The sequence below is a fragment of the Pristis pectinata genome, chromosome 1 (genome assembly GCF_009764475.1).
Source record: "Pristis pectinata isolate sPriPec2 chromosome 1, sPriPec2.1.pri, whole genome shotgun sequence".
NCBI lineage: Eukaryota > Metazoa > Chordata > Chondrichthyes > Rhinopristiformes > Pristidae > Pristis > Pristis pectinata.
The window spans coordinates 4,733,337-4,761,099 of record NC_067405.1 but is presented as its reverse complement, the minus strand read 5'-3'; the positions used below and the strand labels follow the sequence as shown (position 1 = coordinate 4,761,099).

General features: G+C 45.4%; 1 protein-coding gene across 1 annotated transcript in view; it reads right to left on the bottom strand.

Annotated features, from left to right (window-relative positions):
- dnpep (aspartyl aminopeptidase) overlaps positions 1-27,284 on the bottom strand; it is a 56,642-nt gene extending 29,358 nt beyond the window's left edge. The window contains 8 exon segments of the mRNA XM_052014378.1: positions 1,829-1,887; positions 1,890-1,912; positions 5,327-5,451; positions 6,300-6,425; positions 9,983-10,096; positions 16,340-16,428; positions 23,293-23,383; positions 27,227-27,284. Of these exon segments, the coding sequence (XP_051870338.1) occupies positions 1,829-1,887; positions 1,890-1,912; positions 5,327-5,451; positions 6,300-6,425; positions 9,983-10,096; positions 16,340-16,428; positions 23,293-23,383; positions 27,227-27,232 (633 nt within the window). The 5' untranslated portion in view covers positions 27,233-27,284.
- Between the last annotated feature and the right edge of the window lie 479 nt (positions 27,285-27,763).

Below are 27,763 nucleotides of genomic sequence, written 5' to 3'. Positions count from 1 at the left end.
TTTGTGTTTTTTTTTACACGCAGCAATCTGGCAGCAATGTGGTTACCTTTACCAATACTTGCTCTTTAAATTATTTAAACTAACTTAAATCTCAGCTGTTCAGTAGTATTTGAACTCACGTTCCTGATACTAGTCTATTAACGCAACAACTATGCTATGACACTCTCTGCGTCTACACTTAAAGTACCTTTTCCCCTCATCTCTAACCACTCAGGTTGCATTACGTTTTCTCCTACACTCTGACAAAATAACTAACGATCTCCCAATTAGAATATACATGAGTACCATTAGATCACTTCTTTTATTCCTTCAGGAATGAGAGCTTTGTTGGCAAGGTCAGGAGTTACTGCCCTCCCCTAACAGATCTGAAATTGACCAGCTTAATGAGGCTCATCAGGGCCGATGAGGACTAGTTACTTGGTCAGGGTCTTGAAATCGCACATGGGCCAGAATGTATAACAAGGCAGATTTCCTTCACTAGACACCTGTGAACTAATGAGCGTCTAGGGTCAGAGTTATACAGCACGGAATCAGGCCCTTCGGCCCAACTCATCCACATCAACCCAGATGCCCATCTAAGCTCGTCCCGTTTGCCCGCGTTTGGCCCATAGCTAAAGAAATTTGGTTTGTCCCCTCTGACTCTCACCAACTTTTACCGATGCACCACAGAAAGCATCCTATCTGGATGTATCACAGCTTGGTACGGCAACTGCTCTGCCCTGGACTGCAAGAAACTGCAGAGAGTTGTGGACACAGCCCAGCGCATCACGGACACCAGCCTCGCCTCCTCTTTACCTCTTGTTGTCTTGGCGAAGCATCCAGCATAATCAAAGACCCCACCCACCCGGGACATTCCTCTTCTTCTCTCGTCTACCATCAGTAGAAGATACAGGAGCCTGAGGGCATGTACCACCAGACTTAAGGACAGCTTCTACCCACTGTGATAAGACTATTGAATGGTTCCCTATACAATGAGATGGACTATGACACTCACGATCTACCTTGTTGTGACCTTGCACCTTATTTGCCCTGCACTTTCTCTGTAGCTGTGACACTTTGTACTGTTATTGTTTTTACCTGTACTACATCAATGCACTCTGGACTACTCAATGTAACTGCACTGTGTAATGAATTGACCTGTATGATCGGTATGCAAGACAAGTTTTTCACTGTAACTTGGTACGTGACAATAATAAACCAATACCGATCTTGATGCCAATTTACACTAAATGTCCTCCTCCTGTGTACTCATCCACATCCCTCCATCCCTTCATATTCATGTGTCGATCTAATAGCCTCTTAAAACCACCAAACTGCCTGCTTCCACTACTAACCCCTGGTAACCCATTCCAGGCACCTACCACCCTCTGCGTAAAAGACTTGCCTCTGATGTTGCCTTTATACTTCCCCCTTCTAATCTCAAAAGCACATCCTCTGGTGTTTGACATTTCTACCCTGGGGAAAAGATTCTGTCTACCCTATCCGTGCCTCTATAATCTTAAAAATCAGGTCTCCCTCAGCCTCCGCCACTCTAGGGAGAGCAACCCAAGTTTGTCCAACTTTTTCGCTCATACCCTCTAACCAGACAGCATCCTGGTGAACCCTTCTGCACCCTCTCCACATCCTTCATATAATGGGGTGACCAGAACTGCATTCAATACTCCAAGTGCAGTCTGAACAAAGTTTTACACAGCTGCAGCATGACTTCCTTACTCTATACCCAACACCCCCACCAATTCTGGATTACTAGCCCATTATCATGTTACCATGCCCCACCATGCAGAGGATGAATCTGTAGTTTAAAATCCCTTTAGACAGGTTGCTTTACCATTTGGGTGGCTTCACAGGCATTCCCGGTGCTTTGCACTCCTGTTTCCAGCTGCTCCCCACAGCTGTAGCTATGATCGGAACCCTTGAAAGAGAGACAAGGTAGTGTTTAGCTCCACCAGCCAGATAGCAAAGGAATCTAGTCATTACAACATAGGAGGCGGCCAATCAGCCCACTAGCTCCCTCAATCCCATTCTCTTCTTATTTCCCTGTAGTCCGTAACTTGTTCTCTTTTCCTCATGCATTAGAGGTGTACAAAAATATTAAGAGGAATAGATAGAGTGGACAGCCAGCGCCTCTTTCCCAGGGCACCAATGCTCAATACAAAAGGCATGGCTTTAAAGTAATGGGTGGGAAGTTCAAGGGAGATATCAGAGAAGGTTTTTTACCCAGAGAGTGGTTGGGGCATGGAATGCGCTGCCTGGGGCGGTGTGGAGGCAGGTCATTGGTCAAATTCAAGAGATTACCAGATAGCATATGGAGGAATTTAAAGTAGAGGGCTACGTGGGAGGAGGGAGTTAGATAGTCTTAGGTGAGGTTTAAAGGTCGGCACAACATTGTGGGCCAAGGGCCTGTATTGTGCTGTACTGTTCTATGATTCATTTCAATCCCCCTTTGATTCCTTTGCTCCTTACCTACTTCAAGGGTCATTTGCAATGGCCAATTAACCTACTAACAATCTTTGGGATGTGGGACGAAACCAGAGTACCCTGGAAGGAGTGGGGACCATGCAGTCACAGGGCGAATGTGCAAACTCACACAGACAGCAGCTGAGGTCAGGTTGAACCCGGGTCACTGGTGTTGTGAGGCAGCGGCACTAACTGCTGCACCATTGTGCCACTGAACTATATTCAAAACAGAACTGGGTATTTGGTATGGATGCTAATACAGATAAAGTAAGGATGACATATTTTGGGGTAAGGAGGCATCATATTTATGGAAAATGAGTAGCTTAAAGAGGTACAGCAACAAATAATCTAGCATACCGAGACACAACGAGACTGCAGTTGCTGGAAGATGGAGCAACAAAGAAACTGGAGGAACTCAGCGGGTCTGGCAGCATCTGTGGAGGGAAGTGGACAGTCGACGTTTCAGGTCAAGATGCTTCACCGGTCCTGGTGAAGAGTCTCGACCCAAACATCAACTGTCCAGTTCCCTCCATAGATGCTGCCAGACCCGCTGAGTTCCTCCAGCATTTTGTGTGTTGATCTAGCAGTACAGCCACTCATTTAACAAAAGGGAATAAAAATTATAAAACATTATACATCATTGAGGTTAACTTGCAGAGGAATAGAATTGAAAGCATAATGTTAAAAGTAAACTGAACCTTTGTCCTGTCTTGCTTAAATCAACCTGGGAATATTGCAAATTGTTCTGGCCCCAAAGCTGAAAAGGGATTTAAAGGCACTGGGAAAGTGCATAAAAAAGATTAAAGTAGATAATTGAATTAAGTCACTATAATCAAGAAAGACTGAACGGGTAAGGATCTTTTATTTGAGAGGAAAAACTTGACAGAGATCTTTACAGAAAGGTCTGAAAGAGATGCTTCCTTGTGTGACTAAGGTCAGAACTGGCCCCATAAGTGCAAAGGAAGTTGTTGATGAATCCAAAAGAGTTGCGAGAGGAAGTTCTTTATCTGGAGAGTGCCAAGAATGTGAAACTCTTGCTGGGGTAGCTGAGGTAAATAGCTTGAGGGCATTCACAGAGCAGCTTGACAAATGTAAGAGGAACCAAGTAATGGAAGGATATGTTTTATGATAGACAGAGAACATCAGACAGCGAGAGGGACATGCACTTAAGGTAAGAGAGGGAAAAGTTTAAAGATGTGTGGGAAAGTTTTGTTTATAAACACAGAGAGTGGTGGGTGCTGGAACGGGCTGCCGGGAGTAGAGGGTGAAAGCAGATACGATTTGGTGTCTAAGAGCTGTAAGACAGGTTTATGAATATGGAGGGATATGGATCACGTGCAGGCAGAAGAGATTTAGTTTAGTTTGGCATCGTGTTCAGCACAGAGATCATGAGCCGAAGGGCCTGTTCCTGTGCTGTACTGTTCTATTTTCTAGGAGCAGGAGGCCATTTAGCACTTTGAGCCTGCCCCACCATCATGAAATCATAGCTGATCACCTTTCTTAGTGCCATTTTCCTGCACTATCCCCATACCTTTGATACCTCTAATATTCAGAAATCTGGCTATCTGTTTTGAATGAACAATCTTCAGGTCATCAACGTGAGGGGGCAGACGGTTTGAAGTCTCATCTACATGTTTAATGCAGTGCCCCACATGAACCCACTCACAAGGTTCAACTTAGACTTTGTTTTTGACCCAAAGTTGGGCGATTAGAAAGAGTTTGAAAGATTCTTTTCAAAGAAATGCCTGCAAAATAATTACAAGGCATCATCCATGCTCAGTGAAATATTACTTGTGAATTATGCAGGTAAAGGTAAAATACTTTCTCAGTCACACCCCACGGCTCTCCTACTACCCACCTGAACAGGCAGAGGGGACCTGGATTTAAGGTCTGATCCCAGGAACACACCACCAGCAGTGCAGCATTCCCCTCAGTACTGAAATGAAGCAACATACTAATTATGTGCTTAAGTCTCCGAAGTGAGACTTAGAACGTAGAACAGTACAGCACAAGAACAAGCCCTTGGCCCACAACATCTGTGCTAACCATGATGCCAATCCACACTAGTCCCATCTGCCTGTACGTAATCTATACCCCTCCATTCCCTGCTTGTTCATGCGTCTGTCTAAATGCCTGTTAAATTGCCTCTTTGGAGAGGAGGAGGATGAGAGGTGACTTGATAGAGGTTACAAGATGATAAGAGGCATAGATCGAGTGGACAGTCAGAGACTTTTTCACAGGGCGACAATGGCTAACATGAGGGGAACATAATTTCAAGGTGATTGGAAGAAGATACAAGGGGATGTCAGGGGTAAATCTTTTTTTTAAAACACAGAGAGTGGTGGCTACGTGGAACGCACTGCCAGCAGAGGTTGGTGGGGCAGATACATTAGGTACGATTTAAGAGACTCTCAGATAGACACATGAATGATATAGAAATGGGGGGGGGGGGGGGGGGGGGGAGAGGGTGGGCTACGTGGGAGGGAAGGGTTAGATAGATCTTAGAGCAGGATAAAATGTGGGCACAACACTGTGGACCGAAGGGCCTGTACTGTGCTGTAATGTTCTATCTGTTGCTATCGTATCTGCTTCCACCACTACCCCTTGCAGCCTGTTCCAGGTACCCACCGCCCTGTTTAAAAACTTGCCCCGTAAATCTCCTTTAAGCTTCCCCATCTCACCTTAGAGCAATGCCGTCTAGTATTTTACATTTTCACCCTGGGGAAAAGACTCTTATCTACCATATCCATGCCTTTCATAAGTTTATGTACTTCTATGAGGTCTCCCCTCAGCCTCTGACTTGAACCGCTAGACAGCTGAGCCAAGGGGAGAGACTGCATTGCAAGGGTCGCCCACTGCACAAACCTACAGCTGAGTCTCCCTGTTGAGTCCGAAGCTGTCGTTTATTTCTCTCTGCAGGTGGATGGCCAGGTGGGGGATGCGAAGGACTGGGTGACGCACGTTGATCAGACGCTGCTCCATACCGTACCCGGTCTGGGAACAGAAGCAGAAAATCATAAGCACCGTGGAAAATCACAAGCACAAAGTCTGCACGCACAGGAGACTGAGGAAGGGCCCAAACAATTTCTAATTACACAAAGGCATTAGGGAGCACCGAGGCACTTTGCAGGGACATTATCAAACAAGCTACGAGGTATTAGGAACTCTGACAGTCTTCTAAGAGGCATGAGAGAAGGAAGATGAGAGGAGACATGATAGAGGTATACAAAATATTAAGAGGAATATATAGAGTGGACAGCCAGCGCCTCTTTCCCAGGGCACCAGTGCTCAATACAAGAGGGCATGGCTTTAAAGTAATGGGTGGGAAGTTCAAAGGAGATTTCAGAGTAAGGTTTTTTTTAACCCAGAGAGTGGTTGGGGCATGGAATGCGTTGCCTGGGGCGGTGGTGGAGGCAGGTACATTGGTCAAATTCAAGAGATTGCTAGGTAAGCATATGGAGGAATTTAACATATGGAGGAATATGTGGGAGGAAGGGGTTAGATAGTCTTAGGCGAGGTTTAAAGGTCGGCAAAATATTGTGAGCCGAAGGGTCTGTATTGTGTTGTACTGTTCTATGTTCTACGTTAAAGGACAGAAGGAGAGAAAGGTGCAGAGAGGTTTAGGATTCCAGTACTTAAGGCTTCAGCAGCTGGAAGCATGGCCATAGCTGGCAGGTGATTAAATTTAGTGTTTGAGTTGGAGGCCAGAGCTGGAGAGGAGAGGAATCCAGAGAATTATAGGACTGGAGGCGTTTGCAGAGATAGAAATGGGTAGAGATTCGAAAACGAGGTCAAAAATGCTCGGGGCATTACTTAACCAGGCATCAATGAAGCCAGCTTACCTTTACCAGAACCCTGCCAGCCACGGTGAGGTCGCGGTCAAACCAGGTGTTCCAGATTCCACCACCGTAGCATTCCACTCCCACCTGCAGGTAGCCCACCTGCGTCTTCTTTGACCTGAGCTTCACCTGGTGAAGACGAATTCAAGACCTTCCGTACCAGCTAAGCACTCAGTTTACATACAGATTACATACAAGATTACCCTTTGACGCACATCCATTTGCACAAAAGTATGCACACCTTGGAAGACACACAACATGCTTGTCTGTAGAACCATAGAACACTACAGCACAGAAAACAGGCCATTTGGCCCTTCTAGTCTGTGCTGAAACTTTATTCTGCTAGTTCCATTTACCTGCACCTAGTCCATAACTCTCCAGACCTCTCCCATCCATGTATCTATCCAATTTATTCTTAAAACTTAAGAGTGAGCCTGCATTTACCACATCAGATGGCAGCTCGTTCCACACTCCCACCACTCTCTGAGTGAAGTTCCCCCTAATGTCCCCCTAAACCTTTTCCCTTTCATCCTAAAGCCATGTCCTCTCGTACTTATCTCTCCTAATCTAAGTGGAAAGAGCCTACTCTGTCTATACCCCTCATAATTTTGTAAACCTCTATCAAATCTCCCCTCATTCTTCTAGGGTCCAAGGAATAAAGTCCTAACCTGTTCATTCTTTCCCTGTAACTCAACTCCTGAAGATGCGGCAACATTCTAGTAAATCTTCTCTGCACTCTTTCAATCTTACTGATATCCTTCCTATAGTTAGGTGATATAGCGTAGGAATATAGTGTATCCTTCCTATAGTGTAGAAATAAACCTGGCTGAATTTTCCATTATATAACCTAGAGGGCACTACATCCAGCTGAAATAGTCCCAGCACAGCATGCAATAGGTATGGGCAGTGTTAAAATGTTTAGTTCATCAGCAAGATAACCTTATAAAGTGATGACCTTTCATCTGATGAAAGATCATCCACCTGAAATGCTAACGCTATTTTTCTCTCCAAATTCACCAGCTAATCCATCCTTTTAAACTTCAATTTTCCAGTGTCTATGGCCTCTGGCCTTTTGTATTATTCTTTCTGTGTGAGGTTGATTGAGAAGTTGTGGGGCCGTAGTAGGGGCTACTCTTCTGTGACTGGGGATAATTCACACCCTGCAGGCAATTTTCAGCCAACTTTGCACTGTATCCAGCTCGTTTCACAATGACACTCACCACTGGCACCGGTTCAAAAACATGCGACAACTTTAATCGCTGTTATCAGACTCTTGAACGGACCACCCATACACTAAAAAGTGAACTCTTGATCTCCCACTTTGCCTCGTCGTGGCCCTGGCACCTTATTGCCTACCAGCACTGCACTTTCTCTGTAACTGTAACATTACATCCTCCATTCTGTTTTTCTTTTACTACCTTGATGGACTTAGGTATGGCATGAACTAATTGGATAGTGCACAAAAGCTTTTCATTGTATGTGAGCACATGTGAAAATAATGGACCAATACCAAATATTTCATTCCCAGTGACGTCTGTAGCCTTGCTACTCAGACTAAAAGTAACAAAAAAGGAAAATGCTTAAAGAGAAACTGTGTGCAACAGGGGAAAGGAACTAAGTTGGAAGAGGCATAGATCGAGTGGACAATCAGAGACTTTTTCCCAGGGCGACAATGGCTAACACAAGGGGGCATAATTTTAAGGTGATTGGAGGAAGGTATAAGGGGGATATCAAGGGTATGTATTTTTTTATTCAGAGAGTGGTGGGTGCGTGGAATGCACTGCCAGCAAAGGTTGTGGGGGCAGATACATTAGGGACATTTAAGAGACTCTTAGATAGACACATGAATGATAGAGAAATGGGCGGCTATGTGGGAGGGAAGGAATACAGAAAGGAATCATTGATGTTAGCAGCCACAGAATGAGATAGCATAGGACCACCATTCAGCCCATCACACCTGTGCTAGTTCACTGAAAGAGCAGTTTTGCTCTTTCCCCACAGCTCTGTAAATATTTATCTTCAAACCTTTATCCAGTTCCCTTTCTCTCCAATCATACAAAGCCAGATTGTTCCGCATGTTCATTGCACTCAGGGCAGCAACAAGGTGATCCATAGACTAACTACACCTCTTCCACCAACCAGTCCACCGTTCACACCAGCTGCAGGAGCCCAACAAAGCTGGCTGCAGTGAGTAGCACCCTGGCTCGAAAACCAGAAAGTTGAGTGCTTGAAGTCCCAGTGGAGAACTCGCAATCGGCTGAGACAATGTGGTTCAGAACCACAGCACTGCTAACAGTACACTGTCAGGGGTGCTGCACTTCTGATAGCACATTAAATCCAGGCTCCGTCTGCTCTCATAGTTGTACAGAAAGTGACCCAGGGCACCATTTTGAACAGGAAGGATTTATCCCCGATGTCATAGAGTAATACAGCCTGGAAAAAAGCCCTTCGATCCAACTCCTCCATGCTGACCATGTTACCCACCTATGCTAGTCCATTTGCCAGCATTTGGCCCATATTCCTCTAAACCTTTCCTATCCATAATACTTATCCAAATTTTTTTTAAAAGTTGTTATTGTACCTGCCTCAACCACTTATGCATACCAACCTCTGCATAAAGTAGTTGCGCCCCAGTTCCTTTTTAAATCTTTCCCCTCTCACTTTAAACCTATGCCTTCTAGTTCTCGATTCCCTAACCCTGGGAAAAAGACTGTGTGCATTCATCCTATATATATCCCTCATGATTTTATATACCTCTATAAGGTGTGGACACAGCTCAGCACATCACAGAAACCAGCCTCCCCTCCGTGGACTGTCTGCACTTCTGACTGTCTCAGTAAAGCAGCCAGCATAATCAAAGACCCCTCCCACCCCGGACATTCTCTCTTCTCCCCCCTCCCATTGGGCAGAAGATACAAAAGCCTGAAAGCACGTATCACCAGACTCAATGATAGCTTCTATCCCACTGTTATATTGACGGTTTTATAAGACGATTCCCTAGTATGATAAAATGTACTCTTGACCTCACAATCTACCTCGTCATGCCCTTGCATCTTATTGTCTGCCTGTACTTTCTCTGTAACTGTAACACTTTATTCTGCATTCTGTTTTTGTTTTACCTTGCACTACCTTGATCTTGCTGTGCTCAAAAGGCCTGTAACATTTCCTCTATTACAGGCACGGTAGTGTAGCGGTTAGCATAACGCTTTACAGCACCAGCGACCCGGGTTCAAATCCGGCCACTGTCTGTAAGGAGTTTGTACGTTCTCCCCGTGTGTCTGCGTGGGTTTCCTCCAGGTGCTCTGGTTTCCTCCCACATTCCAAAGACGTACGGGTTAGGAAGTTGTGGGCATGCTATGTTGGCACCGGAGGTGTGGTGACACTTGCGGGCTGCCCCCAGAACACTCTACGCAAAAGATGCATTTCACTGTGTGTTTCAATGTGCGTGTGACTAACAAAGATATCTTATTATCTTAAACATGACAAGACTTCAGAAAGTACTTCACTAGCCATAAGCATTTTGGGACAACCCACTGTCCTGATATATCAACCTCCAGGTGGCACCAATGAACTTCAAATGGCTAGGTATAGAGAGTGCTTTGCAATCAACTCGATCCTTGCTGCTGTGATGTTCAGAGACTCTCCCTGCAGATCGAGAGCCAGGCTGGCTGCTACTCCAAACTCACCCGCAGGCAGGGACTGTCTGTATGTGCTCCAATCATGCTGAATCCATTCCCTGGTTTGTACTTGGCCCCCACGGCAAAGGCGATTATTGTCGAGTAATTCCTGGTCATGTAATACTGTTTAAAACAAATAGTTCAAGTTCAAGTTACTTTATTGTCATTCACCCACATGCTATAAAAACACATGGAAGAATGAAATGTCGTTTCCCCCAGACTCACACAACAGAGGACATACATAAAACAGAAGACATACAATAAACACAGACAAAAAAACTGTGCAAGTACAAATAGTGCAAAGAACGGTATATACAGAATACAAATTTAGTGCAGAGTTAGTGCAAAACCAAGTTGGACGAAGAAAATACAGAACTCAGTGTGTTGCACTAATTGTACTAACATGGTCAGCAGCAGCCAAAGTTCTTGTATGCCGTTCTGCAAACCAGGGCTTTTGATGTGGCATTTGTCTGAAACCGTCTCCAAGGTTTAGGAGCCTGACAGCCTGGGGGAAAAAACTGTTGTACAGTCTAGTAGTTCTGGCCCGGATGCTCCGGTACCGCTTGCCAGACGGCAGTGGGACAAATAGGTCGTGGGAGAGATGAGAAGGGTCATCTATGATTCTGCAGACCTTGTGTGTGCATCGTGTATTGTAGATATCCAGGATGGAGGGAAGAGGTACTCCAATTATCTTTCATTGGAATGATCATTCCCGCAGAAATAGAACAACAAAGTTCAGTTGGTAAGTAGTAAATTTGTGCAACGTGCACTTTCTGACTACAGGGTCTCAGAAGTCCTTCGACGATGTAATGAGAGCATTGAAGAGGATGGCACCTTTGATGTAGACTTTCAGATGGCAAAGCACCACATAATAGCTCTCAAAATTAAAGCCCATGAGATTAAAGGGACACTTAGCACAGAAAGCAGAGAACAGTGGTGAACAGCTGCTTTTCCAGACCAGAGTCAAAGTCAAAATCAAAGTCGGGTTTATTGTGACATGCACAAGTCCATGTGTGCACAGGTGCAATGAAAAACTTACTTGCAGCAGCATCACAGGCACATAGCATCAGATAAGCAGCATCCATAAGAAAAAAATAAATTAAACATAAATTATACACAATTTTTACAAGAAAGAACACAATTAGAACAAAAAACTGAGGTCTATTTTAGTGCAAAGTGATCAAAGTGGTCATAGAGCTGCTAAACTGTAGTGATTAGGGTTTTGCCAGTTGGTTCAAGAACTGAATGGTTGAAGGGAAGTAGCTGTTCTTGAACCTGGCAGAGGGATTGAGTGATGTTACTCAGGAGCCAGCATTAGAACCACTGCATTTCTCATAGATGTAAACAGTGCGTTGTTTTAAACTGTGCAAATGTTGCATACAACAGATGGGAAGACAGAGACGGACCAGTAGTCCATCAGTTAAATGACTGGATTCGTTTGAGTTCAAATCTCACCAAGGTGGCTGTGGAATTCAAATTCAGTTAATACTCTGCAAGTTAATAAAATCGTCATTTGTAACGATGACCACAAATGTCGTTGAAACCAATCTGGTTCACTAACATCATCTGGGGAAGAAATCTGCTGTCCTTACCTGGTCTGGCCGAAATGTGATTCTGGCTCCAACTACGTGGTTGATTCTTCAATGCACCTTCAAATAGCCCAGCAGGCCGCTCAGTTCAAGGGCAAATAAGGAGGGGCAATAAATGCTTGCCTTGCCAATGATGCCCAAATCTCCTCAAAAAGGAAAAGCTCTAATAGCTGAAGAAGCAGGAGTGAGCTGATAAATTTAGGTCAGATACTAAAGGAAGTAGGAACAAAATGACAAAATTTTAGAGGAGACACAAGAGACTGCAGATGCTGGAACCTGGAACAAAAAAAAAGTTGCTGGAGGAACTCAGCAGGTCAGGCAGCATCTGTGGAGGGAGAGGGACAGGTGATGACTTGGGTCGAGAGCCTTCAAGCTGGACTGAAAGAGGGGAGATGGCCAGTATAAAGAGGTGAGGGGAAAGGGGTGGGGCAAGAGCTGGCAGTTTGATAGGTGGATCCAGGGTTGATTGGCAGATGGAGTCAGGTGGGGAAGGGAAGAGTGGAGACCGTGATAGGAGGCTGGGAGGTGATGGGTGGGAATAACAAAGGGCTGCAGCTGGTGGAATCTGCTAGGAAAGGATCCAAATATGGGAGATGGGGAGGAGCAGATGGGAATAGGGCCATTATGTGGAAAAGAAGGTGTTTGAGAAGGAAGTGTTAAAACAGTTTCCTGGCAGTGAAATAGCAATTTCTGAGGCACAGGTGCAGCTGGCAAAGATAGAGGCTCTAAACCTTTTTGATTTTTAATTGCCTGAAAGCAAGCATTGGGCCCAGCTCCCTTCTTTTTCTTCAAAAGGGCACAATTAGATATCACGTGGCCAGGTTTCCTACAGTAATAACAAGTACGCTCAACAGGTTTCTCCAGCCCTGGCTTCTTTTCATCTTTTCCTTTCTGATTACCTCCCAATTTAATCTCTGGTGTACCTGGATTGTCTTTGTAACTCTTTTGAAAGGTTTTAGGTTGTCCCCATTTGGATTTATGGGTTAAAGCATAATCATCTGCCAACCTAAGCAGTTTCTTGTAAAGTTTCCACTGCCTTTTCATTTAAATATGTTGTTAATCCAGCTGGAACACATCTTTTAAAGTCTTCCACTAGTATCAATTCTGTCAATTTATCATAATCTCCATCTACATTTTTAGCCAGGCACCATCTTTCAAACATATTCTGTCAATTTATCATAATCCCCATCTACATTTTTAGCCAGGCACCATCGTTCAAAACATATTCTCTTTCCATTGGCAAATTCCATATAAGTCTGATCTGCAGATTTCCTCAAGTCTCTGAATTTTTGTCTATAAGCCTCAGGGACCAATTCATAGGCATTCAAAATAGCTTGTTTTACCTTGGTATAATCAGCTGCATAAATGGGAAACATGTATCTGTACTAATCTGATAGTCTGTAGTTGTGTAGCATGATAATTATTAACATTACTAACTCTATGTGTGGTTAAAATTTTCTTGGGAAAATTTTTTTTTAGGTGGGAGGTGTTATGGACTCAGTGAAAGTCCCTTTAAGATAGAGAGTGTGTGTGTATGTATCAAACAACACCCATATCGAATGAATGTGGAAAAAAGTCAACTTGTTGATCAGGAAATAAAATACATGTTGGAAAATGATATTATTAGACATTCTAGTTCAAATTGGAGTTCGCCCTGTGTTATTGTACCTAAACCTGATGGAACTGTTAGATTTTGCACAGATTACAGGAAAGTGAATGCTGTAACAAAGTCAGATGCTTACCCTATTCCTAGGGTGGATGATTGCATAGACAGAGTGGGAAAGGCAAAATTTCTTACAAAGATTGACCTATTAAAAGGGTACTGGTGTGTTCCATTAACAGATAGAGGAAGGGAAATTTCAGCCTTTGTAACCCCTTCTGGATTGTATGAATACAATGTTTTGCCATTTGGAATGAAAAATGCTCCGGCAACATTTCAAAGAATGATTAATTCAGTGATTCATGGGTTAAAACATACAGATGCCTACATTGACGACTTAGTGACTGGGAATGATACATGGGAGGATCACATCTCTGCGTTAGAAAGGTTGTTTGAAAGACTTTCCAAGGCTAACCCTACAGTTAACTTGGCTAAAAGTGAATTTGGCCATGCCACTGTGACGTATCTTGGTTATGTTGTAGGTCAAGGCAAAAGTTCAAGCAATATCTGAGTTCCCTATTCCCACAGGTACGAGGACTGTTAGAAGATTTTGGGAATGGTTGGATATTATCGAAAATTTTGTAAAAATTTTGCTGATATTGCTCTTCCCCTAACTAATCTTCTGAAGAGGGGAGTAAAGTTTGTTTGGACAGATTCTTGTCAAGAAGCATTTAAGAAGCTGAAAGCCATTTTATGCTACCATCCTGTGCTCAAAACACCTGACTTTGAAAAGCCATTTTCATTAGCAGTAGATGACAGTGATGAAGCTGCAGGAGCTGTGTTGTTGCAGAAGGGTGACCTTGATGATATTGACCATCCTGTAGCTTACTTTTCAAAGAAATTTAATGAGCATCAAAAGAATTATTCCACCATAGAGAAAGAATTACTGTCGCTTGTTTTAGCCTTGCAAACATTTCAGTGTATATGTTTGCACCGCTCAGAAACCATTGACTGTGTATACAGATCATAACCCATTGGTGTTTCTGAGCCGGGTCAAGAACAAGAACAGAAGGCTGTTAAACTGGAGTTTAATTTTGCAAGAGTTTGATCTCATGATAACTCACATTAAAGGCAAAGATAATGTGATTGCTGATTGTCTTTCCCGATGTTAAATGGGAAACATGTATCTGTACTAATCTGATAGTCCTGTAGTTGTGTAGCAGGATAATTATTAACATTACTAACTATGCGCGGTTAAAATTTTCTTGGGAAATTTTTTTTTAGGTGGGAGGTGTTACAGACTCAGTGAAAGTCCCTTTGGTAATGGACCAACACAGTCCACAATCACCTTCGAAAAGGGTTCACCAAAAGCAGGAATTGGTTTCAAAGGAGCCACAGGGGTTTTGATTTGGTTTACCCACCATCTGACATGTGTGGCAGGTTCGACAAACAGGGGAGGGGGGGGGAGGGGGGGGGAGGGGGAGGGGAGGGGGAGGGGAGGGGGACCCAGTGGGAGGAGCATGTGGGTGATGGAGTAGGTGAGGGAGGGGAAACAAACTGGGAGATGGGAGAGCTGGGTTGGAAGGGGGTACTTTGGAAGAAGGGTGTGTGTGTGTGTGTGTGTGTGTGTGTGAGTGTGTGTGTGAGTGTGAGTGAGTGTGAGAGAGAGAGAGAGAGAGAGGGAGGGAGGGAGGGAGAGAGAGACAGACAGACAGACAGACAGACAGAGACCTGGGTAGATCAGGAGGAGAGAGAAGGGGAGCAGGTCACCTGAAAATGGAGAATTCAATGTTCACACTATCGGGTTGTAGATGACCCAGGCAGAATATGAGGAGCTGTGCCTTTAATTTGTGTTTGGCCTCACTCTGGCAGTAGAGGAGGAGGACAGACAGATCGGTGTGGGAATGGGAAGGGAGAATTAACATCGCTTGCAACTGGGAGTTCCAGATCGCCATTTTAGAGGTGCAGGAACAGAGCGAGCTACTGATAATAAATCTGATTTGGAAACCTGAGTAGGCAATGTCCAGTAAGAACAACTGGAGGACATTTGTGACCTTGATAGGATTTTATGACAGTTCAGCAGTTTCACCGTCATATTATTTAGGCTAATCCAGATTATTTAATGAACTGAATTTAAATTCCATAGCTATGACAGTTTAGAACAGTACAGCACAATACAGGCCCTTTGGCTCACAATGTGCCAACATTGAAACCTCGCCTAAGACTATCTAACCCCTTCCTCCCACATATCCCTCTATTTTGAATTCCTCCATATGCTTATCTAGTAACCTCTTGAATTTGACCAAAGTACCTGCCTCCACCACCGCCCCAGGCAGCGCATTCCATGCCCCAACCACTCTCTGGGTAAAAAACCTCCCTCTGATATCTCCCTTGAACTTCCCATCCATTACTTTAAAGCCATGCCCTCTTGTATTAAGCATTGGTGCCTTGGGAAAGAGGCGCTGGCTGTCCACTCTATCTATTCCTCTGAATATTTTGCACACCTCTATCATGTCTCCTCTCATCCTTCTCTTTGGAGAGAAGGAGTAAAGCCCTAGCTCCCTTAGTCTGCCCTCATAATGCATGCTCTCTAAACCAGGCAGCAGCCTGGTAAATCTCCTCTGCACCCTCTCCAACACTTCCACATCCTTCCTATAATGAGGCGACCAGAACAGTTGATCTATCAAAGATCCCCAACATCCAGGCCATGCCATCTTCTCGCAGCTACCATCGGGCAGGAGGTACAGAGGCCTGAAGTCCCACACCACCAGGTTCAGGAACAGCAACTTCCCTTCAACCATTTGGTTCTTGAACCAACCTGCACAACCCTAATCACTACAGTTTAGCAACACTATGACCACTTTGTACTACGATGGATTTTTTTTGTTCTAATTGTGTTCTTTCTTGTAAAAATTGTTTATGTTCTTCTTGTGAATGTTGGATATCTGATGCTATGTGTCTGTGACGCTGCTGTAAGTAAGTTTTTCATCGCACCTGTGCACACATGTACTTGTGCAGATGACAATAAAATCGACTTTGATTTGAACTCAATGCTCGACCACTGCTTGATTCTCTGGATTGTTAGTGCATGCTTCTGGGTGGGCAGCTTTTGACGGAAAAACCCAGGGAGAGTCACTGCCTTTTTTCTGCTTCCCACCTCCCCACCCAGCCTCTCACCTTACTGGCAGGTTTCACATCCCAGTGTTCGGTCTCCTTGAGCTCCTTGAAGCCAGCTGATCGGAGACGCCGCTTGCACTCTTCGACAACTGCAAGAACAAAAGTACGGATATCGTGAGTCAATGAACTGATGACGGGATACCTACCATTCAGACCGGAAACCCCAGCCTCTCCACTCTCTCCTCATAACAGTTCCATCCCAGGCAATATCCTAGTGAATCTCCTGTGTCCCCTCTCAGTGCAATCACATCTTTCCTATAGTGTGGTGACCAGATCTGCACACAGTGCTCCAGCCATGCCTACCATCGACTTATCTTCGATTGTGTCTTTGTTTTTGTACCAAGGTTTTGGTTTGGAAGAGCTTTGTTTTCACTGTGTGGTATAATTTATATTCTGTGTGTTGTCTGTACCTATGTGCCTGTGATGCTGCTGCTACAAGTAGGTTTTTCACTGTACCTGTACCTCACTGTAGTTGTGCACATGACAATAAACTCAACTTGACTCGACTAGGCCAACATTTTATAGTTATGTCTATCACAGCTGGTCCTGTTTGCCTCCAGACTGAGAGGTCAAGAGTCCATCTCATCCTATAAGGGAACTGTTCAATAGTCTTATCACAGTGGGGTAGAAGCTGTCCTTGAGCCTGGTGGTATTGCTTTCAGGCTTTTGTATCTTCTGCCTGATGGGAGAGGGGAGAAGAGAGAATGTCTGGAGTGGGTGGGGTCTTTGATTATGTTGACTACTTTCCTGAGGCAGCGAGAAGTGTAGACAGAGTCCCTGAAGGGGAGGCTGGTTTCTGTGATGTGCTAAGCTGTGCCCACAACTCTCCGCAGTTTCTTGCGCTCCCGGGCAGAGCTGTTGCCCTCATAAATGCCCTCATAAGATATGGGCAATACCATAAGAATTAGACCATTCGGCCAACAGCAGAAGAATTAGGCCATTCGGCCCATCAAGTCTGCTCCACCATTCAATCATGGCTGATTTTTTTTCAACCCCATTCTCCTGCCTTCTCCTTGTAACCCTACAGAGCCTTACCAATCAAGAACCTGGGTTGTGTTCATTTCATACACAAGCTGCGGGGAACAAGGCTATGAACCAAGTGCTGGAAGAAGGGATATTGCAGATGGGTGCCCACGCTGGTCATCATGGACATGGTGGGCTGAATAGCCTGCTTCCATGTTGTTTGACTCTATGAGTCTGTAAGAACCAGCCACCAAGTGCCTGATCAGCAGTTGTATATTGACAGCTGACCCTTCCACAAACAACGAGCTGCTGATTTTTACTGTTTTTAACAACGATTTCCATTTGTTCCAATTTACAAGTTAACTTATTGAAATTTAAATCCACAGCATGCCGTGCTGGGATTTGAATTCACAGTCTGTGTTTTAGTACAGAGCCTCCATATCAAATGTTCTGATGGGATCTTGAAAATACTTCCCTCTGTAAATGTCTGTCATTGTCCCCATCCAAATTGTACATTTCAGCACCCTTCTCTGTAGTGGACGACCATAGTGATCTTGGAGGGATGTGGTGGGGGTTTATAGAATTATACAGCACAGAACTAGGCCCTATGTTCCACTGCGTCCACACTGATCAAACACCCATTTAAACTAATCCCATTTTATTTTGTTTTACTTCACACAGAAACAGGCCCTTTGGCCCAACTCATCCATGCCAACCAATATGGGAATAGCTGGGATAGACATTTGCTTGTTTGGCCCATATCTCTCTGAACCTTTCCAAGTACCTTTTAAACATTGCAATTGCACCCGCCTCTACCACTTCCTCTGGCAGCTCATTCCATACACCCTCCACCCTCTCACGTGAAAAAGTTGCCTCTCAGGTCCCCTTTAAATCTTTCCCCTCTCACCTTAAGCCTCTGCCCTCTAGTTTGGGACTCCCCTCCCTGGGAAAAAGACTGTGCATTCAACTTATTAATACCCATCATGATTTTAAATACATCTAACAGGTCACCTCTCAGCTTCCTTCACTCCAGGGGAAAAAAAAAGCCCCAGCTTATTTCGTTTCATTATTTAGTGCTGTAGGTGGAAATGGGGAAAGGGGAAAGGCGAGGGCATGAAAGGTTTTAAAATCAAGAGGTAATGTTGCAGCTGTATAGGACCCTGGTCAGACCCCACTTGGAGCACTGTGCTCAGGTCTGGTCGCCTCACTACAGGAAAGATACGGAAGGGTGTAGAGGAGATTTACAAGGATGTTGCCGGGATTGGGGAGCATGCCTTATGAAAACAGGTTGAGGGAACTGAGCCTTTTCTCCTTGGAGCGACGGAGGATGAGGGGGGACCTAATAGAGGTGTATAAGATGATGAGAGGTATTGATCGGGTAGATAGTCAGAGCCTTTTCCCCCACAGGGCTGCAATGGTGGCCACAAGAGGACACAGGTTTAAGGTGCTGGGGAGTAGGTATAGAGGAGATGTCGGGGGTAAGTATTTTACTCAGAGAGTGGCGAGTGCGTGGAATGGGCTACCATCAGCGGTGGTGGAGGCTGATACGATAGGGTCTTTTAAGAGACTTTTGGATAGGTACATGGAGCTGAGAAAAATAGAGGGCTATGGGTAAGCCTAGTAATTTCTAAGGTAGGGACATGTTCGGCACAGCTTTGTGGGCTGAAGGGCCTGAATTGTGCTGTAGGTTTTCTATGTTCTAATCATGGCAGTGAATTTTAAAATCAAGGCATTGATGGACCAGGATAGGTTGGCAAGCTCAGAATGATTAGGTGTGAATGGGCAGCAGCACAAACATCGCAGAGCTGAACACCACACAAGGCCATCAGCCCCTCGAGCCTGCCCTAACACCATGAATAGCAACCCAGTCGGTTTCATACTCCTGATCTGCCCCTAGAATTCTTTTCCAACTTGTATTTATCCAATACTCCTTTGAGAATTGCTATTACGCCTGTTTTTCCCTCCCTATCAAGGTCAAATTTATTGTCATATGCACAAGTCCATGTGTGCACAGGTGCAGTGAAAAACTTACTTGCAGCAGCATCAGGCACATAGCATCAGATAAACAGCATTCACAAGAAAACAAATTAAACACGTTATACACAATTTTACAAGGAAGAACACAATTATAACAAAATAAAAACAAAGTGCATTATAGTGCAAGGTGCTCATAGTGTTGCTGGACTGAGGTAGTGATCAGGGTTGTGCAAGTTGGTTCAAGAACCAAATGGTTGCAGGGAAGTAGCTGTTCCTGAACCCAGTGGTGTGGGACTTCAGGCTTCTGTACCTCCTGCCCGACGGTAGCTGCGAGAAGATGGCATGGCCCGGGTGGTGGGGATCTTTGATGATGGTTGTTGCCTTCTTGAGGCAGCAGCTCCTGTAGATACTACTGATGGTGGGGAGAGATGTGCCTGTGATGTATTGGGCTGAGTCCACTACTCTCTGCAGCTTATGTTCCTGTGATTTCAAATTACAACCAGTCAGGATACTTTCAACAGTACATCTGTAGAAGTCTGTTAGTGTTAGATGACAAGCCACACCTCCTTAACCTTCTGAGAAAGTAAAGCACCTTCTTTATGAAGTGCACTTTCTCAAGCAGTGCATTCCAATTCCTGGTGACTCACTGTATTAAAAAAAGCTTTTCCTATGTCAACTCTGGGTCTCATGGCAGTCACCTTCAGGGCAAACACATGTTTACAGTGGTTACAAGGAGATAAGCTGGACAAACACAGCCAGCACGAGATCTTGGAGAGAAAAGTTGCACAATAATGGAATTGCTGAGTTTGATATTTTCTGAGCTTAGTGCAGACATTATGCAAACCAACTTTCACTTTTGACCCCAGCCTTGTGCAATTCTAGATGACAATCACCCATTATACATCGACCAGTACAGCTCAGGAACAGGCCCTTTGGCCCAGAGCATGATGCCAAGTTAAACTAATTGCTTCTGCCTGTGGGATATGACCCAAATCCCTCCATGTTCATCCACCTATCTAAAAGCCTCTTGAACACCACTATTGTATCTGCTTCCACTACCAACCCTGGCAGCACGTTCCATTCAGAAGGGTCCCGATCTAAAATGTCAACTGTCCATTTTCCTCATCAGATGCTGCCTAACCCACCGAGTTCCTCCAGCATCTTGGGTGCTGCTCCAGATTCCAGCCTCTTGCGTCTCAACCTAGAAGTTATCCCTGATATTCTGAGTCTCTAATGACTTTGATCAAAATTTGGGGAAACAACAACAAAACATCTCCGTCCATTAAGGAACATCTACCACGAAGGGGAGGTGCAATAAATCTTAAAGGAAACTTCAGATACAGTAATGTTTATTGTGGTGCAAGGAGAGAGATTAATGTTTTGGGTGTAACTTACCCCAAATAGAAAGAAAAACAGAAGCAATGCACAAGTCTTTTTTTCCAAACAGCAACGACCTCTGGCAACGAGGCAGGTATGTGGCTTAGGATCAAGTCAGAATGCCCTCCCTTTGCCAGTGAATGCAGTGAGATTTTCTCACTTTGAGAGACAGGCTGGCCACGCCTCGATGTGTCATCCAAAAGGCAGTTAGTGGAATGACTTGAACATCTGAACCCACAAGTGCACAACTCAGAGCAGGTACGCTTCCCACTAAACCACCCTTCCATTGCAAAATGGAAGACCTATACAAAGGCTTTAGTGCTACTGCACCTTCAGCCCCGACAGAGTGAAAAGGATAGGGTATGTGAGAGAGACATAGTAAGTGGAGGAGACGCAGGTGAGTACAGATGATGCAATGTAGGGTCTCGACCTGAAACGTCGACCAACTCCCTGCCTCCACAAATGCTGCCTGACCCGCTGAGCTCCCCCAGCAGTTTTTTTTCCTGCATTAAGTGGAGGAGTTCACCAACAGTCCCTCAAACTACTACTACCACACAGCTTTAATGAGTTGGTAACTCTCGACTTCAAAACAAAGGTGTCTTTGCATCTTCACACCTCAGAGCATCTCAAGGTTCTAAACAACCAATGAAGGAGCCGAGAAGTGTAAACACCACCGTAGAGCAGGAAATGTGGCAGTTAAATTGTACACAGGAAGCTCCCACAAATGGCATTAATATCAGAGACACAAGAGAGACTGCAGATGCTGGAAATCTGAAGCAACACATGCAAAATGCTGGAGGAACTCAGCAGGTCAGGCAGCATCTATGGAGGGAAATAAACAGTCGATGTTTCGGGCTGAGACCCGTCATCAGCACTGGAAAGGAAGAAGGCAGAATTCCTGTGGCCCATTCTCTTCCCCCTCCCCTGCCCTCACGACCTGCCTACCTCCCTCCCTTTATTTCATGGTCTACTGTCCTTTCCTATCAGATTCCTTCTTCTTCAGCCCTTTGCCTCTTCTACCTAACACCTCCCAGCTTCCCACATCATTCCCTTTCATCTCTCCTCCCCCACCTATCTACCCTCCCCCTCTCACCTGGACTCACCTATCACCTGCCAGCTCGTGCTCCTCCCCCCACCCTTTTATTCTGGCTTCCGCCCTCTTCCTTTCCAGTCCTGATGAAGGGTCTCGACCTGGAACATCGCCTGTTCATTCCCCTCCATAGATGCTGCCTGACCCGCTGAGGTCCTCCAGCATTTTGTGTGCGTAGCATTAATATCAGGTTGTGAACTATACTGCTAAATACAAGCCAGACCACCAGAAGAATGCCCATCTCTCCTTCAAATCAGTATGGTAACAACGTAGAACTGCTCTGATAATTAGAGCCACTTAAAAAAAGTTGAAATTGATTTAAATAATAATTTAAAATAAATGTACAGTATTTAAAAACATATTAGATTCATTGATATATAGCAAAATAAAGAACAATAAACTAAAAGACTAAACCAACCTTTCTAACATAGGCCAGCAACCCCATTGAAATGATAGGGGCTGTACTAGATGATGGGCCAGACAGGAAATATCGGTCCCTCAGATGAAGACACACCTCTGGACTCAACAGAAATAACAGGAAATGCTCAAAGCACTCAGCAGGTCAGACAGCATCCACAGAGAAAGAAGCAGAGCTAATGTTTCATGTTGATGACCCTTCATCAGAAGTGAAACCTTAACCCCTTCTCGCTCTCCACAGATGCTGCTCAACTCCAACTACAAGATAAGATTTCTTCATCAGTCACATGTACATCAAAACGCACAGTAAAATGGGTCTTTTGCATAGAGTGTTCTGGGGGCAGCCTGCAAGTGTCGCCACACTTCCGACGCCAACATAACACGCCCACAACTTCCTAACCCGTACGCCTTTGGAATGTGGGAGGAAACTGGAGCACCAGGAGGATCTTACCCCCTGCCTTGCTCTCTATTCATTCAAAAATTGTACACTTTGAGCTCCAATTCTGATGAAAAGACATTAGACTCGAAATGGTAACTCCCTCTCCAGAAACTATACCAGATCTGCAATTTTTGTTTCAATTTCACATAGCGAATGATTGCAGTAGTTTTCTTTTGTTACACAATCACTGGGATACACAATCAGTCCTACCTACAGGAGGCACTGCCTCAAGGTGGCAACATTCATTATTCAGGCCGTGCCATCATTTCACAGCTCCCATCGGGCAGGAGGTACACAAGCCTGAAGTCCCACACCACCAGGTTCAGGAACAGCTACTTCCCTTCAACCATTCGTTCTTGAACCAACCAGCACAACCAATCACTACAGTTTAGCAACACTATGACCACTTGGATCACTCTGCACTAAAATGGACCTTGTTGTGTTTTCTTGTAAAAATTGTGCATAATTTATGTTTAATTTATGTGAATGCTGCTTATCTGGTGCTCTGTGCCTGTGATGCTGCTGCAAGTTAAGTTTTTCATTGCACCTGTACATGCATGGACTTGTGCAGATGACAATAAACTGAACTTTGACTTTGAATACAGGTCTGTAGTTATGGTAATAAGGGCTCAGAAAGGAACAGGTAGCTGCATGTCCTCAGGTTTAAAAAAAACAACAGGATCAACTTACCATGATAAGGAGACACCCCCTCATCCACAAAGGCCAGGAACTCCTTAGCAGCATTCTGCACTGCGTCTTTCAAACTTTTCTTAGCTGCGGCCTAAAAGTTGAAGAGCATAAGATTAAAAGCAACAAGACTACAATTCCAGTTTCACCATGACTTCTTCAACGTCACACCCCAAATCTGCGACCATTTCTACCAAGGTAGACAATGGCAACGTGCACTGGAGTGGCAGGATACAGATCAATTGCAGATATGGGCAGAGAAATGGCAGATGGAGTTTAAACCAGCTAAATGTGAGGTGTTGCACTTTGGGAGATCAAATGTAAAGGGACAGTATACTGTTAATAGCAGGACCCTTAACAGTATTGATATACAGAGGGATCTTGGGGTCCCAGCCCAACAGCTCCCTGAAAGTACAGTAGCTGCACAGGTTGATAGGGTGGTAAAGAAGGCTTATGGCATGCTTAAGGCATTGAGTTCAACAGTCAATAAGTTAGAGAAACAAAGGACTGCAGATGCTGGAATCTAGATGAAAAACACAATGATGCTGGAGGAACTCAGCAGGCCAGTCAATAAGTTATGTTGCAGCTTCATAAAATTCTGGTTAGGTCGCAACTGGAGTACTGGACTCATTTCTGGTCACCCCATTACAGGAAGGATTTGCACTCCAGAGAAAATAATCCAAGTTAGCCCAACCACTCCTTATAGCTAATACTCCCTAGTCCTGGCGGTATCCTGGTGAACCTCTTCTGCACTCCCCAAAGCCTCCATATCCTTACTTCCATCCTCAACTAAAGTCACTGTACTGTCCTTTGCTAGCGAGAGCCAGTGGGAAGCAAACTGGACACTGGAGGTTAAAAAACAAAATACTGCAGATCTGCAATAAAAATATGGACAAAAGCAAAACAGAATTAACATTCTGGGAACAGTCAAGGTGCAAATGTGAGCTCTTTTATTTCGTCACAGGTGCTGTCTGACCTTCCTGAATATCTACAGTCTATTTTCTTTAGGACACCTGCCAACGATGAGGAAGATGACGCACCCTGAAATGAAAATAAACACTGGAAAGTTTGCAGACCTGACAGACTAGCTGTGGAATTACTTTCTACATTCTCAAACTCTTAATTCTATCTTCCCTCAGTTATTCTACACTTCTCACTGCCTCAGTAAATTAGCCATCATAATCAAAGATCCCACCTGCCCCAGACATTCTCTCTTCCTCCCCCCACCCCCCCCAAGCCTGAAAGCATGTACCACCAGGCTCAAGGACAGCTTCTATCCCGATGTTTTAAGACTATTGAACAGTTCCCTAGTACGATAAGATGGACTCTTGACCTCACAATCTGCTTTGTTACGGCCCTTGCACCTTATTATCTAATCTGATTCCAATACTCCACATTGTTATTGTTTTCCCTTGTACCACCTCAATGCACTGATGTGATGAAATGATCTGTATAGATGACATGCAAAAAAGTTTTTAACTGTACCTCAGTACATGTAACAGTAATAAACTAATTTACCCAGTTATTGTCACTTTAGCATTTCTTTTTGCACTGTATGCAAGACAACCTTTTCACTGTACCTCGGTATAAGATAAGATATTTATTTATTAGTCACATGTGCAATGAAACACATAGTGAAATGTGTCTTTTTGCATTACTGACAATGTTCTGGGGGCAGCCCGCAAGTGTCACCTCTCTTCTGGCGCCAACAGCATGCCCACAACTCCTAACCCGTATGTCTTTGGAATGCAGGACGAAACTGGAGCACCCGGAGGAAACCCATGCAGGCACGTGGAGAACGTACAAACTCCTTACAGACAGCAGTGGGAATTGAACCCAGGTCGCTGGCGCTGTAATAGCGTTACACTAACCACTACACTACCAAGTGACAGTAATAAAGCAATAACCAATACTTCAGATTGCACTACAATCTTTGCACCATTATGCTTCTGCCCTCTTCCTTTCCAGTCCTGAAGAAGGGTCTCGACCTGAAACGTCAACTGTTCATCTCCCTCCAGAAACTGCAGAGAGTTGTGGACACAGCCCAGAACGTCACAGAAACCAGTCTCGCCTCCATGGACTCTGTCTATATCTCTCGCTGCCTTGGTGGAGCAGCCAGCATAATCAAAGACCCCACCCACCTGGGTCATTCTCTCTTTTCTCCTCTCCCATCAGGCAGAAGATACAGGAGCCTGAGGGCACGTACCACCAGGCTCAAGGACAGCTTCTATCCCACGGTGATAAGAATATTGAATGGTTCCTTTATACGTTGAGATGGACTCTGACCTCACAATCTACCTTGTTGTGACCTTGCACCTACCTACAATCCACGTCCCTGTAGCTGTGACACTTTACTCTATACAGTACGGCAGGCACGGTAGTTTAGCAGTTAGCATAACACTATTACAGTGCCAGCGACCCAGGTTTAATTCCGGCCGCTGCCTATAAGGAGTTTGCATGTTCTCCCCGTGTCTGCGTGGGTTTCCTCCGGGTGCTCCAGTTTCCTCCCACATTCCAAAGACGTACGGGTTACGAAGTTGTGGGCATGTGCTATGTTGGCGCCGGAAGCGTGGCGACAGTTGCAGGCTGCCCCCAGAACATTCTACGCAAAAAGATGCATTTCACTGTGTGTTTCGATGTACATATGACTAATAAAAGTATCTTATCTTATACCTGTACTACCTCAATGCACTCTGTACTAACTCAGTGTAACTGCACTGTGTAATGAATTGACCTGCACGATCGGTTTGTAAGACAAGCTTTTCACTGTACCTCGGTACAAGTGACAATAATAAACCAATACAAGTTTTTCACCGTACCTCAATACAAGTGACAATAATAAACCAATAGATGCTGCTGGACCTGCTGAGTTCCTCCAGCACCTTGCGTGTGTTTGCACCATTCTGCTGTTTTGCACTATTATTATCATGCTCATCATGAGCTCCGTGCAAGCCAGAGATTTCAATAGACCTTGCACCTTATTGCAGTGCATTTTCTCTGTAGCTGTGACACTTTACTCCATTCTGTTATTGCTTTTACCCTGTACCACCTCAATGCACCCTGTACTAACCCAATGCACCCTGTACCACCTCAATGCACCCCATACTAACCCGATGCACCCTGTACCACCTCAATGCACCCCATACTAACCCGATGCACCCTGCATCACCTCAATGCACCCCGTACCACCTCAATGCACCCCGTACTAACCCAATGCACCCCATACCACCTCAATGCACCCCGTACTAACCCAATGCACCCCGTACCACCTCAATGCACCCCGTACTAACCCAATGCACCCCGTACTAACCCAATGCACCCCGTACCACCTCAATGCACCCCGTACTAACCCAATGCACCCCGTACCACCTCAATGCACCCCGTACTAACCCAATGCACCCCGTACCACCTCAATGCACCCCGTACTAACCCAATGCACCCTGCACCACCTCAATGCACCCCGTACCACCTCAATGCACCCCATACTAACCCAATGCACCCCGTACCACCTCAATGCACCCCGTACTAACCCAATGCACCCCGTACCACCTCAATGCACCCCGTACTAACCCAATGCACCCTGCACCACCTCAATGCACCCCGTACCACCTCAGTGCACCCCGTACCACCTCAATGTAACTGTACCGTGTAATGAATTGACCTGTACGAACGGTACGCAAGAGAAGTTTTTCACTGTAACTCGGTACAAGTGACAATAATAAATCAATACCAATCAATTAACCTGAGCCAGTCGGCGGGGGTCAGAATTCACCGGGCGACCAGGCCCTGCGGCCACTCGGCCCCCGGCTGACCCGCGGCGGGGTGGCAGCAGCTGCCCCGGGTCATCCCGCCCCCTCTCCCCTCGAGTGGACGACCTCCCCCGACCCGGGTAGCGGCTCCGGCCCGGGCTCCCCGATCCCCCGCCATATCCACTCACCTGCATCGCTGCCGCCGGCTCCCAACTCTGACCCACGGTGGGGAGTGAGGAGACGGGGGGCGGGGCCCGGTCTGCCAATCCACCAATCCCGAGGGGGCGCGTGACGTCAATAACGATTAACCAATCCTGAGGGGGGCGTGAGCTAGATTTCAATCGATCATTCGGGCGTTTGGATGTCAATCACTCATCCGGCGTGGACGGACGGTCAATCAGCCAATCACGCGAGGGGGCGTGACCTAGATGTCAATCAATCACTGGGGTGTTAGCATGTCAATCCAGATGAGGGAGGCGGTACCGGGCTGTCAATCACACCGAGGCGTACCTGTCAATCAATGGATAGAGCGGGGGCGGGACCTAGCTGTCAATCGCTATTCAGGAGCAGGAGGCTGGGATGTCAATCACTCACCCAGGGGTGGAGCAGGGATGTCAATCACTCCCCAAGTGGGCGGGTTCAGCCTGTCAATCATCCACAGACCAGGCCGATTGGCGGGCAAGACTGATGGTCATTCCCTGATTGGTGGTCGTGGAGAGTAGGGG